Raw genomic sequence first — 20415 nt, forward strand, 5'->3', positions numbered from 1 at the left:
TGTCTTTTGTTTTATTTTTCAAAGTGTAAGAATGTAAGTTGAAAAACTAGTGATATACATTTGGTTTCTGGGTAGTGGGCCTGGCTCTCGGCAAACATAAATGTGTACTCTGATTTGCTTATTGGGGAATGCGGCATGGCCGAAGCCTATGCCCCATGTATTTGGAGAGTGGGCATCGCTGCAAGCCATGAGTACTGGCCATTGGTTACATTATTACCCTCCCTTGAAGGCAACTGTAGAGTATATGAGGAAATATGGCAATCCCAAAAGACCCACACAAAACTGCACTAAACCTACCGCTATAGATAGACTCAGTACCACACACCCCAACTCAGAAAGCCACAAACATCATCTCAAAGGCGCGCTTATAAACGCTAGGTCTCTAGTCGCACACGCAACAGAGATCTCAGATATCATTCTCACAGACAACCTCGATTTCCTGGCTATCTCAGAATCTTGGCTTCATGATGCGGCTGGCCCTGCCCTATCATTAGCAGTTCCTGACAATTATACCATCCTACGAGCAGACAGACACACCTCGCGTGGTGGGAGTCTAGCAATCATAGCTAAGAGCAGTCTAAACATGAGAATTACCGCAACCCCTACTATGAAATCTTGTGAATGCCTCACGGTCAAAATTGCCACTGCTAGCTCCCAAACATTAAACCTCTTCCTTATCTATAGACCTCCAGGTCCTATTGGAACCTTCGCTGAGGATCTCTCTACAACCCTGTCCATTAACTTAAAAAACACCTTGCAAACAATAGTGCTAGGCGACTTCAACCTAGGCTATAATGACATTAAGGATATCCAGTCAACAGCTACTGCCTTGATCCTAAAAGAACTGGGATTCTCCCAGAAAGTCAACCTTCCCACTCATAACAAAGGTCGAATCCTTGACTGGATAGCGGAACACAACTGTGAAGCAACCATCACAGATACTGTACCCCAGATCTGGACTGACCACCATCTACTATTATTTACAGTAGCAACGAACTATGCCACAGCCCAGTCCTCACTTGCCCCTCCTATGCCCACGAGGAACAAAAAACTTCTGACAGCGGAAAAACTGTTGCCCATTATACTACCACAACTTAACTCGCTCCCAGTCAATATGGATCCTAATGGGCTAGTTGAACAATTTAATGAAACTTTCAATACAGCCCTTGACCACATAGCGCCACTTAAACTACAGAATAGTAAACCAGAAAAAACACCTTAACTCATGGTTCACTCCTCATGTAAAAAGTCTAAGGCTAATAAAAAGAAAACTTGAAACTATTTGGAGACTCTCTCCTTCAGCCGAAAACAGACTTAACCTCGCCAAGGCATCATCCCAATACAAGAAAGACATCCTACTAGCCAAACAGGAAACGTACAATACTAGAATGAGAGTCTTCTCTCCATCAGCCTCGGCAGACCCGATCCCCATAACTTGTGGTGTACCTCAAGGATCTTGTGTGTCACCTACCCTCTACAATGTATTCACAAAGCCACTTTTTGACGAAATGGATCATCTGTGTATCGCCTACACCAATTACGCAGACGATACCCAGATCCTCCTTCCGCTTTCAGGAGTCTACGTCAAGGATCTAGCCCTAGTGAATAAAATTTACAGTATCGTTCAGGCATGGATGGCCACACACGGCTTATGCCTGAACGATGACAAAAGTGAGCTCATTATTCTAGTCACCCCGGCATACATATCCAAACTCAGCCCTGACTATGCCAATTTCATTATCGATGGGAATAACATAAAAGTAGCTAAGGAAGTGAAGACCCTAGGTTTTTACCTAGATGCCACCTTGAACTTTGCTAAACAAGTTAACTCTCCAGCCTCAACTACTGCATACACATGCAAACTTATCAGAGTCAGCAAACAATTCCTCTCTACAGACAGTTGCATCACGCTCGCCAGAGCCCTTATACTTTCCAAATTGGATTATTGTAATGGACTATACATTGGGGCCAATAAACAGACCATACATAAAATCCAGGTCCTCCATAATAATGCCTTGAGAGCAGCTCTCAAGATTAACAGAAATTAGCATATATCCTCGGTAAGAAGAGAATACAAATGGCTATCTGCTTCTGATAAAATTCAACTCAAAATTAACCGCTTGTCCCACTTGAGTATCTGTCTTGGAATGGGTGTCAATGCAGTAATGCTGAGTAAAAGTGTGAATAGAGCTCCAAGTAGCTGCTTTGCAAATGGTGTCAAGGGGTACATTTGCAATGAAAGCCAGAGTGGCCCCAATGCCTCTTGTAGAGTGGGCTCTAGGCGAGAAAGGCCGAGTTTTTTCAGAAAGGGAGTAACACAGCTGGATACAGTTAACAATCCACTTAGAGATGGCACCTTTAGAGATGCAATATCCCTCTCTGTTGGCAGCTACGGAGACAAACAGTTGGTCTGTTTTCCTTAGCGGTCTGGTTTTGTTTACATAATATAGGACCGCCCTACGCACATCTAGGGTGTGTAGTTTCACCTCAGCCGAGCTTTGTGGGTCTTGGAAGAAAGCCGGAAGCTCGATGGACTGGTTCACGTGGAATTTTGAAATAAACTTAGGTGAGAACCTAGGGTGTGTACGTAAAACCAGTTTATCTTTATGAACTGTAAAGAAAGGATCCTGCACTGACAGAGCATGAATTTCACTGACCCTTCTTATAGATGTAATAGCTACTAAGAAGGCCGTCTTATAAATCAGGTGTTTGAGACTGCTTTTATGCATGGGCTCGAAAGGGGGCCCCATCAGTTTAGATAGCACCACGTTAAGGTCCAATCCTGGTGGTGGGTTTGAGATTGGAGGGTGAAGTCTCTTTACTCCTTCCATGAAGGCTTTAACCACTGGTACTTTCCACCACGACACCTTGCTATGGGCGGTGGTGTATGCTGACAGAGCTGCCAGGTGTACCTTCAGCGAGTTAAAAACCAACCCTGTGTCTAGCAGGAGGAGCATGTATGTGACAATTGTGGAAGGAGTGCAATCAACTGGGTTGATTTACTTATTCTGGCACCAGATAACAAATCTTTTCCATTTGTCAAAGTAGCAGTGCCTCGTGTTTGGCTTCCTAGATTCTTTTAGGATGTCCATACATCTATGTGGTAATTTGAGATGTCCAAACTCTATGACCTCAGGAGCCATGCTACTAGGTTCATTGAGTTGGGTTGAGGAAGCACTTTGTGACCCTGGTGCTGGGACAGTAGGTTGTACCAGCCCGGGAGTTTGATGGGTTCGCACAGGGTTCGCACACCGCTAATCTGCGTAAGTGTGGGAACCAGGGTTGTCTCACCCACATGGGAGCAACGAGGACAAGCGTCATCGATTCTCTGTTCATCTTGTTGACCACCTTCCTGATAGGAGGTGTTGGTGGAAAAGCGTACGCAAACATCCCTGACCAGTTCATCCATAGGGCGTTCCCCTGGGAGTCTGGTTGGGGGAACCTGGATGTGAATCCTGGGCACTGTCTGTTTTCGCTTGTGGCGAATAGGTCTATAGTGGGGAAACCATTTGTGTTCCTCTGGGAGGGGATCTCTGCTCAAAGCATCAGCCAGAGAATTGAGATCCCCTGGAACATGTTGAGATGACAGGAAGATGTTCCATCTGAGTGCCCATATCCAAATTTTCTGGGCAAGCTTGGACAGATTTGGCGAACAAGTCCCTCCTTGTTTGTTCAGGTAAAACATGGCTGTAGTGCTGTCCGTCAGGATCTGCACTGACAGGTTCAACAGGTAGGGCTCGAACGCTGAAGCGCTCTGAATACTGCCAGAAGCTCTAGCAGGTTGATATGATTCTTCGCCACTGAGTGACCAGAGACCCTGAGCTGTGTGGTGGAGATGGTGTGCTCCCCATCCTGTCAGGCATGCGTCTGTTGTGACTACCGCCTGTATCTCGGGATCGTAAAAGGGTTTCCCCTTGGACAGATTCTCTCTTGTCCACCAGTGAAGGCTTTGTACAAGTGTTGGCGAAACGACCACTAGATCGTCCCACTGACCACTTGCCTGAGACCACTGTTTCGCCAACCATTCTTGCATGGGACGCATGCGCAGGCGCGCGTGGGGGACCAGGTAAATACATGACGCCATCATGCCCAGCAAGCGCATTGCTTTGCGTACCGTTATCTGACGACCGACCTGATATTGCGGAATTTGCAGCAGTATATTCCGAATTCTTTCCTCTGATGGAAAGGCCAACCCCTCTTGAGTGTTTAGGACAGCTCCTAGGAACTGTTTGGAGGTGCTTGGCACCAGACTTGACTTTTTCTCGTTTATGGAGAAACCTAATTCGAAGAGGAGGTTGATCGTTCTTTGAATGTTTGTTCTGCAAATTACTTGGGTCTCCCCCGTGATGAGCCAGTTGTCCAGGTAAGGGTACACTGGGATTGCCTCCCTGCGTAGGTGTGCCGCCGCCACCGCCAGTACCTTGGTGAATACCCTTGGAGCCGAGGTATCCCAAAGGGCAGTACCTTGAACTGGTAGTGCTGACTGTCCACCTTGAAGCGCAAGCACTTTCTGTGCGCTGGGAACATGGAAATATGAAAATAGGCATCTTTCATGTCCAATGTTGCCATGTAATCCCCCTTTTTTAGGAGGGGGATTACCTCTTGGAGAGTAGTCATGCTAAATTTTTGGGGCTTGACATACTTGTTTGCAGGCTGTAAGTCCAATACTGGGCGCATTGTAAAATCTTTTTTTGGCACAAGGAAGTAAGTTGAATAAATACCCTTGTTTACCTGGTGTGCCGGGACGAGTTCTATCGCGTCCTTTGCTAGAAGATTGACAATCTCTTCGAGGAGGATCTTCTGGTGGTCCAATGAGTGTATTTTTTGTCGTGGAGGGTGGTTTTGGGGACGCTCTAACAGTTCTATGCAGTATCCTGCGGACACTGTGGACAGCAACCATCTGTCTGATGTGATCCCTTCCCAAGCTTGGGTGAAGTTGGAAATGCATCCCCCTACTGGGGATGCGTGAGAAGGGACCCTGAACGGAACGTCACTGTTTTGGTGGAGGCGTGCCGCCTCTACTGGGGCTGCCTCTACCTTTACCACGTCCTCTCTTATTACCCCTGCCATAACCCTGGGTAGACTGCTGGTTGTTGTTGTTCCATGGTGTACCCTGCCCCTGGGAATAGTTAGATCCTCTCTGTGAATTTTGTCCGCGTGTCTGACAAAAATTGCCCTTCCCTCTTTGATTCGGGAGTTTGTTGGTTAATTGGCCCGGGTTTGAAACCAGATTGCCATAACCAAGCATGTCTTTTGATAACAGTGCTTTCTGCTATCAATCTGCCGGCGTTATCTGCGGCATCAAAGGTTGCTTTTAAGATGCAACCGGACACGGCTCTTCCCTCCGATGGAACTCGTGCCAAGTGGCTCTTTAAGGGTTCTGGGGCGGAGTTTATGAGTGCCGCGACTTCTTCCCACTGGTGGCAGTTGTAACTCGCCAGTAGGGTGGTGGAATTGGCAATCCTTGCCTGGTAGGCGGAAGTGGAGGCTACCTTCCTACCCAAGCCATAAATCTTCTTGCTCTCCTTGTCAGGAGGAGCTTCGGTTGATGACAGGGGTGTTCCCGCCCTCTTTCGGGTGTTCGTAACTACCAGGGAGTCTGGTTTCAGATGCCCCCTTATGTACAGCGGGTCTGATTGGGCTGCCCTGAAAAGCTTTTCGATCATGGGGTTTACTGCCCTCGTGAGGTTGGGATTTACAAGTGAAGGGTCTATCCTCCTTTGTATCGATTTAAGGATAGGGATGGCCTGGGCAACAGGTCTCCTTTCTCCCACTAACTCTTCGGCAAAGTCCCTCTCTTCTTGTGCTCCCAGGGTGTCAATGTGGAAGTGTTCTGCCGCTCTGGACAAAACTTCATTCAAGAGAGGTTGGTTGTCGACAGGGGAGTCGGTAACCGGGGGATCTTTGTCTACTGGGGAATCTACCCTGTAGGTTCCTGGGTCTTCCTCTTCCTCCTCTTGGTCCTCGTCATCCCCATAGAAGCCAGTCCCAGTTTGGTCTTCCAACATGCCCAAATCAGGATCCTCACTAAAAGGTGGATATTCATGATATTGAGTGTAGGGCTGTATACAGAAAGGGTCCGAAGCCCTTGTTGGTGCTTCAACCTGGGACTTCTTACTTGGGGGTATTGGGTCCCTAGAGCCTGAGGGTGATGCCCCCTTTGGGGGTATTTGGGAGGAAGTGCTCAGGATTCTTGGCATAGAAGTCTGTCAATGATGACATCCTTGACATAACTCTGTCTATGTCATCACTAGACCATTCTCCTGAGCTGGGAATAACTCTCTCCTGGGAGAGTTTCCCTGTTTTATCCTGGCTGGACCTATTGGTTTGTGCAGGGGTCCTTAGGATGACAGAAGACTGAGACTTGTCTGTTTGTCTTTGTGGAGCAGTAGACTGTGACCTGTCTGTCTGCTTCTGAGGTGTGGAAGAAGGCAGAGACTGCTTCTTTTGTTGTTTTCCCCCTCCCTGTGGGTGGAAGAGTGTTTTCCCTGTTTTTTGGCCCCTTTGGAGCTTTTCGACATCTGGCGTCGAGGTTCGGGGGTAGTGTCCCTATCTCTCGCGTGTGGAGGTTGGGACTCGGAAACAGCCATTACAGGGTCTGCTGACGCCGACTCCTGGAGTGTGGCCTGGGGATAGAGATCGGCCTAGTCTTCCAACGATCGAACCTATGTTACCTTAGGGAGCGAGGTACTTTTGGCAACAGTGGATGATTGCTTGGAGTCATGCGGCGATCTAGATCGAGAACGCCCAGAGGACACCGATTCGGTGGACCGTTCTCTGTGTGCCTCTTTCCGAGAACTCGACGTGTGCGTGTGTTTGGTGGAAGTGCTGTGGGTAGCACTTGTGTCGCCGGGGGTTTTCCCCATAGCCGCCCTGCCGGACGACCTTCTGAGGTCGGGGATTTGCGCTTGGCTGTCTCTCGACACCACGTTGCCCTTGCCGTCCGAAAGCACGGCGTCGCTGCCATCGCTGAAGGCGCCCTCCGCTACCATGGCCTCTTGACGCCTGCGTGGTGGGCCCAACGCTTGATCGAACCGTCCTTTAGTGTTTTCGGTTTTAACCTACTACACGCTCTGCAGTTCGCCTCGGGGTGGTCCCTCGGCAAGCAGAGGTTGCACGTGGCGTGTCTGTCAACCCAAGGGTACTTGCGGTTGCACTTGGGGCAAAATTGGAAAGGGGTACCCTCCATACGCACCCTGTGGCAGCGGGCTAATGAGTGTAGGAATATATAAGAATGTACCTATATATATATAAGAGTGTAGAATATATACCACCCCCCACTCTCCCTACTTGCAGGGCCGAGGCCAGAGGCCTTCTGAGGCCCATGTCCGTCGTGCAGCTCTCGACGGTCGATTTCTTCTCCGGGCCGGCATCGAGTGTGGAAGTTCGGTGACTCGACGTTGGGGGTGGAGAAATGGGGAAATATAATGATATTTTTGCAAAATTATGGCTAAGGCCAGGAACTCCGCGGGATGCTTCCGACCAGAATGGCGGAAAAAAACAATCTGAGGGTCCTAGACGTGTGAGGGATCATGGGTACAGTGGACGTCACACTAGGGATAGTATTACTGGCGACGCCCATTTTTGAGTTTCAAAAAACAAACGGTAATACTCTGCAGCTTCCACTAGATGTCGGCCTATGCACAGCATGTGATCTAAGCCGATTCCACAAGCCTCCGAAAAAAAAATATTTAAATATATATATATATATATATATATATATATATATGTATATATATATATATATATACATATATGAAACATTTCCACATATACAAATCTATTAAATTGACTGAAGAATCTTTGTTAAAGGGATGGTATGGTTAAGATGCAGCCCACCCTTGGGACTCTTCAGCTCCAGTAGTTACCCAGTGGTGTACCACCTTGGCATTTCCCTCCTGGGTTCTCATAGGCACTTGCCCATCTGTACTGCCCCTTCTATTTATGCACTTCTTTCACTGCACAATGCATATGTGCATTTATAGGAGCATTGTGCACAATATTCTTGTATGAGTAAAGAAAATGCAGATGCAAAAGATTTGTAAAAGATTGTTAAGTGGCAGTTGGTGTGTGGAAGCTTAATTTTATACATATTGTTTTTAAAACTTTAATCGACATAAAGTCCTGAGGTTACATAACAAAAGATAAAATACATTCAACTTGCACAATCAATTATCCCAGTGATTGGTGGATGGATGTGTAACTGTTTGAAAGTAGGCATTGAGGAAGTGTTACAAACATAAAATTACAACGGGTGGAAGGGCTGCCCTGTGCGATGGTGTGCACGTGCCATCCAGGTCTTTTAATGATCCATGTTCTGGAAAAGGGACTGTGGACACTGTGGATAGTTATAAAGGTCCATCGATTATAGTCCTTATTGTATGCTAGCGAAATGTATTTGGGACAGAACATTGTTTCTGATATACAATTGTACATTAGCAGTCTGGGTGGGAAAGGCAGCCAATCAGGTGGCTCGGAATGCGGGCTTGAACTGCTTGTACAAGCCCACGGTCCACGCCGCCTGACGGCCGGCTCTCTCCTCTGCCATCTTACTCCCGACTGTTGGCCCCATTTTTCTTGTTCACCCCCTACCCCCATACTTAACTTATTTTGGCGGCAGCGAGTGCCACTGCCGCATTCGCTCATTCTGTTCGCCTCCCACAGGCCACCATGGAAAGCCTGCCATCCCTTACCATGGTGGCCATCTTGGAAAAGGATATTCCTTGCTACAGCGGGACGCAGCATGAGTCCCGCTGTAGAAAGGAAAATAATTTTTGTTGCACCCCGGGTTACCGCTTTGGGTGGTAATGGCCTTCATCCCCCTTTGCAGGGGCTGGAACGGGGGATAACTGTCTGGAGCCCTCGTTATCCACCCTTGCTTTGCTTGGGCCGATAACCTGGGCTGCCAGGCTGTTATCCCCCATTCTAGCCCCTGGAACGGGGGATGACATTACACATTATTTCCATTAGCATAACACAAAATGCTAATGTAAATGTTGGAAAATATTATTGAGTCTATCTATTTTACTGAGAAATATAAAGTAGATGGAGTCTATAAGATTATTTTTTAATTCTATTTTTCAACTGTGAAAGGTCAACCTTTATTTATTTTGCAGGAGAGGTCAGAAAGTAAGGTGGGGTGGAAATGGCACCAAGAACTAACATGGAGGGGCAGGTGGACAGGGGAGATGTTGCGCGTGTGTTACATCTAAGGTAGGGGCAGTGTTTCTCATGATCCTTGATTACAGCTTCAAAAGCACTTCGAAATTGCTCCCCACTGCAGAGTGGTGTGTTGCAGTATATACAGGGTATTGTTGTCTTCGAAAGATATGGGTCAACAGCATCTTTTATCGTTTGCAAGGTAGTGGTGGGATTTTGTGTCCCACAGAAGTAGGCTGTCCTGGGTGGAATGGAAGTCTTAGCAGTGCACGGTGGTGGTGTGGGTTATGGTTGCTTAGCTTACCATAGCTGGCTAATTTCGGAGTTTTTTTTATTTTACTTGTAACCATAACCTCTCTTTAACAAAGTGTTTTCACTGAATATGTATATATATATATATATATATATATATATATATATATTGTTAAGCAATTTGGAAAGAGATGTCACAAGGTTCTCTCACTTCTCATCTTAAAGAATACAAATATCTGGTTCACCTTCCCAATCCCAAAAATCGCTTTTGATAATATCCCTGCTAAAACACTACAAAAAGGACAGAATCTCCCTTACAACTCCAACCAGTCTGCAAACAGTTCTCAAATTCATGCACCCCAATAAATCCCAAACAAGGAGGCGTTGAATCATTCTTGCTTGCTGCTCGCCCATGACACGAAGAAAAGGCAATCTAGGGTCTTTGAAAACTATCCAACCCACTGGAGCTCAGAAAGCAAGTCACATACCGGCCATTCCCTCGCACTCCCATGAAAAAAGATCTCCCAGCTTAAAAGCACGTGGTTCTCCCTCTAATCTCTTAGCACTGTCATTGCAGCGAGAATGTGGTTGCTGTATGCATTGAGTCTCACTGATTATGTCCAGTAGCATATGAGTTGCTTTCATACCTCTGATGCTTGTTACCTAAGTATGGCTGCAAGTCTTGCTCAACATGGGGAGTTATACCTTCACATCTAGTGACATCTATTTCAGGAAAACGTTTGCCTAGAAAATCTTGCCTCTTCGATAACATTGTAGGTGGGTGTCAGAAGAGCCTGAAAATTCTTACCTGAAGATATAAATGGTGCTGCTGAACCTGCTGCTGCTGTTGCTGCTGCTGCTGTAAATGAACTGTCGGTAGCGCCTGGTGTGTGGAAAAGCTGGCGCTTGGGATCATCACGGTAGGCGTAAATGCAGGGGGTGGAGGCGGAGCAATGACTGTGCTGCAGGTGATTGGCTGCATCGTTAGCGAGGCTGGCAGCATCTGCGCATCTTGAACAAACCTGTAAACATGAGTGAGATTCAGGGAAATTCACAGCCAATTAATTACAGTAAACAAAAATATGAAAAAAGCCAATTATATATTCTATTTTTTCTTGAGCTGTATCTCAGTTTACATGCACATGTCAGGTCTACTGAGCAGTGTTGAGGTGTTTTGCCCCTGCACTGTGTGCCTGACCCTTCCCGTTTAGTAGACAGATATATTTATTGGGTGCAAGCATACTGCCAGGTGTTGACCATAATTGCCGCCCTATGAGGAACCCACTAAATTACACGATGGTGCAACAGAGATGAGCAGTATGGATACTGTTCAGCTCGGCCATCCACCACCAAACCACATATGCCTAGGGCTGTTTCCCATGAACATTGTGGAGGATCAGAAGAATAACACAGACACAGTAAAGACATGTTCTTACTGTGATGTTTATCTACAGTAAAATAAGATCTAACTCTCCTTATAGCTATGCAGTGTTCGCTGCCTATCTTACCAACTAAGGGTCTCATCAGTCAGGATGAATGTCCAAAAACAAATCTGTCCTCTGTCCAAATCGAAGCTATCTGACCCTACGACTATTATAAATAGCTAAGGACAGGAGAGCGACTCCCTTCTCATAGTGCTTGTGTATTGTCAGAGGTTTCTTCTGACTTCTCTTACTCCTTTCATTATACCATATGCAAATAGTCTCTTGTCATCCACTATATCAAGTATTGCAGTTCTTTTAGGGTGTTGATACTTCCCTGGTCCTTATTCTTCCTTGTCAGCTTAAGTCAATTTAGGTTACTTTTCTCCCTATTGTGGGGCTCCTGAATCTCGGTTGCACTCTTCTCCTCTCTTTTATGGTATCTCAAGTTCCAATTACAATTCCCGCATTCCCTGGGTGCAGTTTCATGTATGGGTTTGTGCTTCCTGGCTTCACAGGTTTGTTCTCCCCATATGTCTTTCTTTTCTGTGCTCTTCTTTATCTTTGAGATATGGGTGGGCCTTCCCTTTTCCCCAAAGTGATAAGTCTCAAATTTAATTTCTTTCTCATTTTGTATTTCTCTTTATCTAATTCAAACAGCTATGTTTCACCGGTTTATTTCCAATAGTTTTCTCATTAGTACTCAGACCAGTTTTGCTTAACTTAGGAGTCCCACTTGCCTTGCCGATAGTCCCATTCCCTGTTCTACCTTATGAGTTCCGGGGCAACATCGGTGGTACCTGCAAACCCTTGGATTCTCTTTCCTTCTCGTTGCCGCTTCTTGGCTTGCTTTCCATAGTGTCTCCTTCCTGGATGAGCTATTCTTGTCTTTGGGATGCCACAGGGATCGGGACTGGGACTGGGAGCTACTTACTGCCTGGATGGTTTCTGTGCTGCTGTGCGGGCAGACTGCCCACCACTCTGATTCCATGGTCACGCCACCATCGCTCTTTTTCCGCCACCTTGCTTGACTTTCTTCCTTTCTCACACATCGGTTGCTCAGAATTTCTGGTTTCATGCTGGAGAAGCTCTGTTGCACGCTGGCTCTGCGTTCTCCCAGAGCACCACCTTCTTCTGCTCAATTACACACAGGGAGCTTTCTCTGTATCTCTTGGGTCCTTGCTCTCTCTCGGCTTCCTCTCTCTCACTTATTGGTCTTGCATCCTTTTTCAGCCTCCTCGTTGTACTCTCTTTTGGAGACTTCAATTTAAAGGGATAACTTCAATTTCTTGTCGTTCCATAATATAACTTCCTGTTATCTGCATGAGAAATCTGACAGTTTGGTATATTGTATAAGTCCATATAAGCCATCCCTTGGAGGCCATCAGGGAGTTCCTCATAGTAATGGGAGGCTTTGTCCCCAAAGGGGGAGTCTCTCTCGGTGAGATCCCACTTGTCTCGACCCATTGGGGGGTGTTGTAGAGTGGGCTTACCTCCCTAGCCTCACAGAAGTGGACACATTCCCACAATTCATAACAACATGCATGCTGCCTCTTTAACCAATTGTGTTGTCACCCACCCGCTTTGGGATTACAAAGCTGACAGTTGAAGATTTAATACTGCACACTGTTCAAGTAGAGCAGTGGCTGAAATCATGGTGCTGGGTGATAGAGGAGGGTTAGGTGTTGGGTCCTCTTGGAAAACCCTATCCAGGTATGCCATGTGCTCCTCGAAACCCACCCATACCAATGTAAGTGCTGGATATTCACAGCGATGGCCCCTCAAAACACCTCTCATAATTAGATAATTAGATAATTGTGAAAGGAGTACTGGGGGCAACACCGGGGACTATGCAACACCCACATTTTGTGGGGTGGATCTCAAAGGATACAGACAATAACTTGGGAGAGGTCAAGGAGGACTCCCCCGTGACGGTGTGAAAGCCTAGTACTCGATATTCCCCTGACCTAGCACTGTGATTTCCAATATGTTTAAATGGATCATTGGTCAGAAATGAAACCACAGAGAAGAAACTGTACCGCTCACTCCTGTTTTGAGGCCGGTGAAGGCTTAACCATAGTAAGCATGTCCCGCATATTTCCGGGTCAGAAAAATAGACTGCCAAAGTAGATGGCATTACTTCTATATTGAAGTCCAATGTTTATACCTGTCCCTACAAATGTGAGGAGGATTGCACAAACAATATTCAGAATATATTTAAATGCAATGGGCCTCATTACGAGTTTGGAGATAGCCATGCCGTTTTTACCGGCATGGCTAACCCCAAACTTGGGTCCGGGTCCCGAAAAATGGGAATTACTGGACCATTCCGACCTTTGCGGGCCCGGTAATTCACATTCACGGGATCCGGACCTTGTACGTTCCCATTCCCATTTGAGCCCCCGTAGGGCTGCATGGGAATGGGGAGGATGGTAAATAACGGGACCATTGCTACCATCATGTTCTGCTAGCGGGTGCCGCTCTGCACGTCTGGTTTGACCAGGCGTGCAAAGCGGCCCCGCAAGCAGAACTCGTAATGTGGCGGTAGAGTGATAACGGCAGCGGCAGCACTACTGGCGCCGTTATCACTCTACCGCCAGGGTCGTAACGAGGCCCAATGTATGGATGTAGCCAACGTTTTTAGGGCATTCTCAGATTTTTGGACGACTTGAAGAATCTTTTATGCAACACCATGCAGCGTGTATGTCTGTGTTTAGCAGCATACACATATCTTATTTGAGACATGCTACCTTTGCAGTTCTATTATGTTGGGTTAAATTATTATTTGTTTGTTATGCTAAGCTATAGTGTGTTTTTGATATCTGCCTGCACAATGCTATCTTTGATATACTCTGCTTTGAAATGATGTGCTCTCTGAGACACATAGTGGCATGACAAAACACAGAGCAAGAAAACAAACCCGTTTTGAAATTATTTTCTGTCAGGATCAATGTGTTTTCTTCCCAAATCTAAATACACGCTAACTTGAATGTATGCTTTTGATGCACACCTTGCTTTTCCGTTTAGGTTGGTGTCCCTCACAGTTGTATGTATTTATTCGTCCTTTCTTTTTTTTGGAAAATGGTGCTGGCTTTGTTATACTAGCTGGTTAGGCCATGTTATGGCCTGTTTTGTGATGTAAGGTGGCATGTTGCAAGACCCAAATAAATGAGACAACAAAAAGACCAGCAAATGTAAGCTCGCAGGCAGTCTCTACAACCCTGTTTGGACCCAATTGCCTCATGCTGCCCAATATAGACAGGAGAAAATAACAGTGGCCCAGGTTGAGAAAGGTAGACTAGGTTGAATTATGCAGATTAGCTCCCAGAAGAGCCCAACTGCAGTATTATTTATTTCATTTATTTATGTTTTACATTTATAAAGCGCCTCAACCCTCAGGCATCAGGGCGCTGTTGCAGACCAGTTATATTTATGCATTTATTCTACATACATTTATGCACAATCTTGGTTCTTATCAGGGGGTGGAGCCGTAATACAATGGGAGTGGATAAACAATCGTTGGGAGTAGACCTATGTTAAGAGAGGAGTAGGACATAGCAAGATGTGGAGTGCATGTGTGGTGACATTCAGGTGGGAGGGCGTTTAGGCAAACAGCCAGGTTGTCAGGGTTTTTTCAGAAGGCCCAGTATGAGTTCTCTGCTCTTAGATCTGCTGGGAGGGAGTACCAGTGGTTGACTGCGACTGTTGGGAAGCTGATCCACCCCCTTCTTGGGCTCTTTTTACTCTTTGTATGGTCAGTATCTGGGCATGGAAGGATATTGTTGGTCTGTTCGATTTAGTTGTTTCAATATTTTGGGAAAGGTATGAGGGCAGTCTTGCTTTGTGTGTGATGGAGAGTCTTGAAGATGATCCTTTCCTTGATATGGAGCCAATGAGCTTTTCTTCTGGCGGCTGTCATGCGGTCCCTTTTTGGGGGTGTTCAGTGCTGCTCTGAGGGCATTATTCTGTATTACTTGCAGTTTATTTTGGTTCGTTTTGGAGGTTCCTGCAAATAGGACGTTACAGTAGTCCAACATAGCCCCCATGATTGCTCTGGAAATGGTCATGCAGCTATCTGAATTGAGGAATTGTCTAGCTCCGTTGATTAGTTTAGCTGTCTAGGCTGATGAAGAGTCAATGGCACTGACTTGTCTGTTTAGGGATAAGGAGGTGTCCATGTATACGCCTAAGGATTCTATTGCGTCTGAGACGGGGATCTGGATTCCATCTATTAGGAAGGATGAGAATTGTGGGCTTTGTTTGTTTAGTACTATGGGGGAGCCTACCAATAAGATATCAGTCTTGTCATCATTGAGACACAAGTAATTAGAGGCCATCCAGGACTGGATTGTCAGGTAAACTTTGTTAAGCATTAATGAGTCTGTGTGGTAGGTGCTTGTCCGGTAGAGGACGACTTGGGTGTTGTCAGCGTAGTTTGTGTAAGATATGCCAAGGTTGTCCAGGAGGTCAAATAAGGGTTTGGGAATATATTATATAGTGATGGGGAAACACAGGATCCTTGGGGAATGCTGCATGGGATGGGGAGTGCACTGTCCATGTCAGTGAAGACTCTCATGGTCCTTCCTTTCCGGAAGGAGGTGATCCAGAGCGAGGATTCCTTGGAGAAGTTGGCTGAAGCTGTAAGGTGAAGGCATAAAGTTGTGTGGTCTACTAGGTCAAAAGCAGGCGACAGCTCTAGTAAAGGAGGAGTGCTGGTTTGCCTTCATCCTTGATGGCATCCATTTGGATTTTAAGGTCAAGTAGTGCGGTGTCGATACCACGGCCAGGAAAGAAACCTGATTGACGCATCCCTAGTATGTGGTTGGATTCTAGGTAATGTTGGATCTGGTTGTAGGCTGCTCGGTCTAGGATTTTTAGCAGCAAAGCACACCACTAACTATCCTCAGAAAGTTCCCAGCAGTCCTAAAGAACTTCAGGGCTAAGTCCAGGGAATTGCTCACAGAATAGCAATGTGCCTCCCAGAGTTCCTGTCTGTTTAAATCGGCCTTTTGAAGGAGGGGGGAGTAAGTATAAGGGCAAATAGACGGGCCCTGCTGTCCTGTTTTCTTGGGCAAGGTTTCAACATACCCAGGCCTAAAATAACACCTTTGCACTGTGCAAGTCTGTACACTGCTGTGCCAAAGGTGTGCCAAAGGTGTGTTCATGTCCTTAAACATTTTGTACAAAAGGACAAGGCAAGGGACACTGAGACCTCTACGGTGGGGATTTGATGCAATGTAAAAACCTTGAAATGTAAAGAGAAAAACAACATTTTTTTTACTGAAAATTGTGATCATTTTTCAGGGAGTCACGAATAGGACATTCCCATTTGGGACATAGAACCTCTCCTGACTATTGTTATTAAAACGGTTTTCGGGTGTACAAATTCAGATCATAATTTGTCTTGCCTCTGAGTCTCTTTAGAAGCACCTTCACTTTTGTTTAATGCCCTTTCTCTCCACTGTGGCATAGTGGTGTTTATGATGTTGGCTTGCAGCCTGAACGATTCCCTCCCTGCTCCTCCTGTGAGTTATTCGTACTGTGGTATATAAGTGATGTACAGACAACAAAACGAGCCATAGCCCTACAGTGACTGTCATGTAACATGTGCCGCTCTCTGCACACTCAGGCAATATATTATCAACATATCAAACTAGTTCCCCTCTTTTGAGTGCAGCTCTTCCTATCTGTTTGTTCTCCAACAAGATTTATCTTTCACTCAGTCTATCCTAGGCATGGCCACATCTGGGCTCCCAACTGAGCCATCCCGAATTAGTATTCAGGAGTACGTCCCATGGAATAATTTAAAAGGTAACCCTGGGACAAAAAGTCACTACAATTTAACTGGGATGCTGGGGCACATCTGGAGCCCATCACTCAGGCAAAAACTACTTATGGCCTCTAAACTGCTTTACATAGACAATCGCCTTGTGGCAGGTCTAATTTCTCTGTGCGATTGGTATAGCTCCAAGGTTAGGGACTACGTTTTAGGCTAAATGTAGACCTTCATTTCAGTATGCACACTAGCATGGTGTCTGATTCTCAGATCTACTAACAAGAAAGCTAACAAATCAGGACGGGGCCGCGAAGCTCTGCCTGCCTGCCAACTGTTCAGAATTGGACCAAGGAACAACATTGCTCAGGACACTTTGTAAAAAACGTCCCTTCTGCTGCCTAGTACTGGAAGAACATCCTTTCACTCTAGGTTGTGAAATAAAAAGTTGATGTAAATAACGAGCATGGGTTCATTAGCTATGTCCAGAGTTGGATCCCTACATTTTCACTATTCTGTATCCATATCACTGGATATATGTATGCCAGCCAGAGCCTGCACCCCTTTTCCAAATCACACTGACGTTTGGCCTTCTGCATTAAGGTACCTCAGAAGCCACCCAAGAAGGTAAGGAGCACATGAACACACTTTACATATTGAGACAGGGTTCATCAACTTTTTACTGCTGTCCAGTTAAAGCATCGAATGAAAAAGGATCGAATGCAAAAGGATCGACACAATAGGGCCGAAAACAAAAGGATCACATTTTTTTTTTAATTATATTTTTTGTTTTTGGTTTTCGTATAGGTAAAAAAAATGTTTTTTACCAAAAAATCAGGGGTTGGGGGGGACCCCCCCCAAAAAAAATCCTTTTGTTTGTTTTCCGTACTTTTGAGTCGATCCTTTGACCATTCGACCCTTTTTTTCGATCCTTTAACCTATAACCAGTCTTTATTAATTCTTTGTCTCTTTCTTAGCAACAACATTCACCATCTCATACGTCCTAAGCTTGGAGTAGGCCACCTTCTGGAGTGGACTAGGGCGTCCCAGAATAACTATTCAGGATCTCACCTGCGATACCATAAATAGACATTGCAAGTATTTGAAGCCTTTGTATCTATCGGGATTGCCCGACTATGAGCCCTTCCCGCACCCAACACTACTTCATCTCTAACCTATATTTCTCTCAAAACTGCCTTGGAATCCCAATGTGTATATTAACCCAACATTCTTACCTCTCTAGAAGATATAGTGAAATAACAGCGTCTACACTAATACAAAGCCTTTCCCCCGCTTGACTCCATCCCTGCGTCTGCAACTTCCTTCCCTGCTTCCCTCTCTTTTAATTCACTCTTGCTCTACTTCCAAGCAGACTAAGGTATGTGCTTTGAAACTACTTTAGTGGCGATAAGGCGCAGTACAAAGGTATACTTACATACGTTAAAATAACATTTTGTTACCAGTTAGATGTAAAAGGATAGTCGGAAGGGTCTGCAATGGATTCCTCGTGAATCTGTCTCCTTTTACCAGGTATTAAAAACAGATAGATTCAATAGGAATCCTAACATTTAACGCCAGCATGAGAAAGCCATGTTGACGTGAAACCTTGTGGTTTTTGCAGCAATGTTCTTCAGGACAGGCAGATACAGAAACCTTTTTCTGTTCTCCAGATCTGCCTGCAAACAACCTACAGAGTTCCCAAGATTGCTAAAATATGTGTTAAAACAGGCGTTACACTTTAGCACCTGCTTTTAGCACCTATTTGATCGATCTGGGGGACTCAAAAATGAGCCCTTGTTCGTTTTAGGAGGCATTGGGAATACTGGATTGTTGTGCAGATAGTGCACAGCATGGACCGTGGCAGTGCCACGGTCCTCACACAACCTCACAATATGGGGCAGTGTTTCCCGAGATCTGTAATCCCTCCAACTTCTGATTTTCCAACACCAACCTCTCCAGGTCCATAAATCGAAGTCACATTCCTGATGTTTTGATAATAACCCTGTGCCTGTGTAAAATGTTTCTTACAATGATATACTTTTGTTTTGGGAGGATAGCTCAGGGGCAACGTGCTCACCTTGGAAGCACGACGACGTGGAGCAACACTTGTTCGATCCCTGGGTCCGCGCTTAGAAGCCTCTGGGTATTAAAAGCGTTATAAATAACCTATCATATCACATCATTGGGCACATTTTAATAACGTATTACTTCGAAAGTATATGTCCTTGTATACTTTCGATCACATTGATATATAGGTAATACTGCAATGTATGTTTATATATAAGTGTTAGCACCTTTGCTTGGCCTTTACCAAAAACAGAACAACTTCATAATTGAAAAGCCATGTTTGCTTCGCGTTTGAGGAGATTGCTAGTCCTTCCAGGCACTCTCGAGCTTGGCTTTGTTCAAACAATGAATCGCTCTCAACACGTTTTTTTTCCTCCAATTTTTTGAATAAACTTTTGATTGGTATTTAACAAACGTCAAGACAAAATACATACTTCCTTGATTTTTGCATTACAACTAATAATTAGATCATCAATTGGTGATAGGTCAGAACCATTCCTTCAGTCAGCCCGTTGAATGTAATCATGCATTTCTACACCTTGCCAGGATCTTCTGAACTTTTTCGAGACAACCACAGGAATTATAAACACGTTCCTCCATCATCATACATATATCCATGTTGGACACCCTTTTGTTATATCGATTCAGGGAAGAGTCGCACCATACGCCGCCTAATAGCAGCAATTTTGGCTCCTCAGATACTTCGTCAATTACCGTCGTTAATTTACCAAGGATCTTGTACAAATAGTGGGTTATCGTTGGACACTGACGTATAGTGTGGAAAAAGGTGCCATCAGAAGATTTGCATCTTAGACCGTTTTGATTGCGAGCTCGGTCACATCTAAATAGCATTGTCCATGCATAATGGACTCTGTGTAGGATCTAAAATTCCACCAGGTGCAATCTGGATGAAATTGCCACCATACGGGGGAACATAAGCACCTTGATCAACTCTTCTGCATCAAGGCATCCCATATCAGCCACCCATTAAGTTGTGAGCTGTTGTAGCTTTTGAGAAGTGGCTGACACTATGACTTGATATAAAGTAGAGGTAGCTTTGGTCTTGATTGGGAGGTTGATCTCCAAAGGCGAGTGGGGAGGGGTGTCATGGAAGTCCCTTGTGAGGCATTGCAGGGCATGAATGAGTTGTATGTAATGGTAGAATTCAGACATAGGCAAGTCGAATTTGATTTGAAGGTTTTGGAATGAAAGCAGGTACCCTTCTTGTACAATATCTCCCAGAACCAAAATAGTTGTTCAAATCCACAGGGTGGTGTAAGGGTGCACAAGCAAGGCATGGACACAAAAGTGGCCAATGGTGGCCACTTTTATTAATGAAAAAAGGGTTGGACATGTGCGCCTGTGTCCCAGAGAGTAAGAGGAGTTTACCCGCCACAAAGGAAACAAGTGAAATTGTCGTGAAGTCCGAAACTAAGAAGTCTGTCACTGTGGTGTCCAAAAACCTATTACTGTCCTTAACACTAATAGTATAAGTTAACTGTACAAGGATGGTCTCTTCAAAGTAACAAGTGTTCATTTTGCTCTTAAACAGAAAGGTTCCCAGTCTTGCTGGCATAAAAGTGATACAAAATAATGTTTCAAAATACACGATTCCAAAAGCTAGGGTGGTGCTCCTTTCCCCTAGAATTCTTCTTCTTATCTTAAATCCTGAATATCTCATGAGGAACTATTGTTAGACTTCACAGTCCTGTTTCCTACCAGCTTGGTATGCTCTGCTACCAG

General features: G+C 45.3%; 1 protein-coding gene across 3 annotated transcripts in view; it reads right to left on the bottom strand.

The window, feature by feature from the left end:
* The window catches only part of PASD1 (PAS domain containing repressor 1), a 622352-nt gene that overhangs the window by 15304 nt on the left and 586633 nt on the right, over nt 1-20415 (bottom strand). For all 3 annotated transcript variants that reach the window (XM_069612735.1, XM_069612734.1, XM_069612736.1), the window contains one exon: nt 10220-10433. In XM_069612735.1, the coding sequence (XP_069468836.1) occupies nt 10220-10433 (214 nt within the window). The remainder of the gene's footprint in view (nt 1-10219; nt 10434-20415) is intronic.

This window comes from Ambystoma mexicanum, chromosome 5p (genome assembly GCF_040938575.1).
Source record: "Ambystoma mexicanum isolate Mex_15411 chromosome 5p, UKY_AmexF1_1, whole genome shotgun sequence".
Lineage (NCBI taxonomy): Eukaryota > Metazoa > Chordata > Amphibia > Caudata > Ambystomatidae > Ambystoma > Ambystoma mexicanum.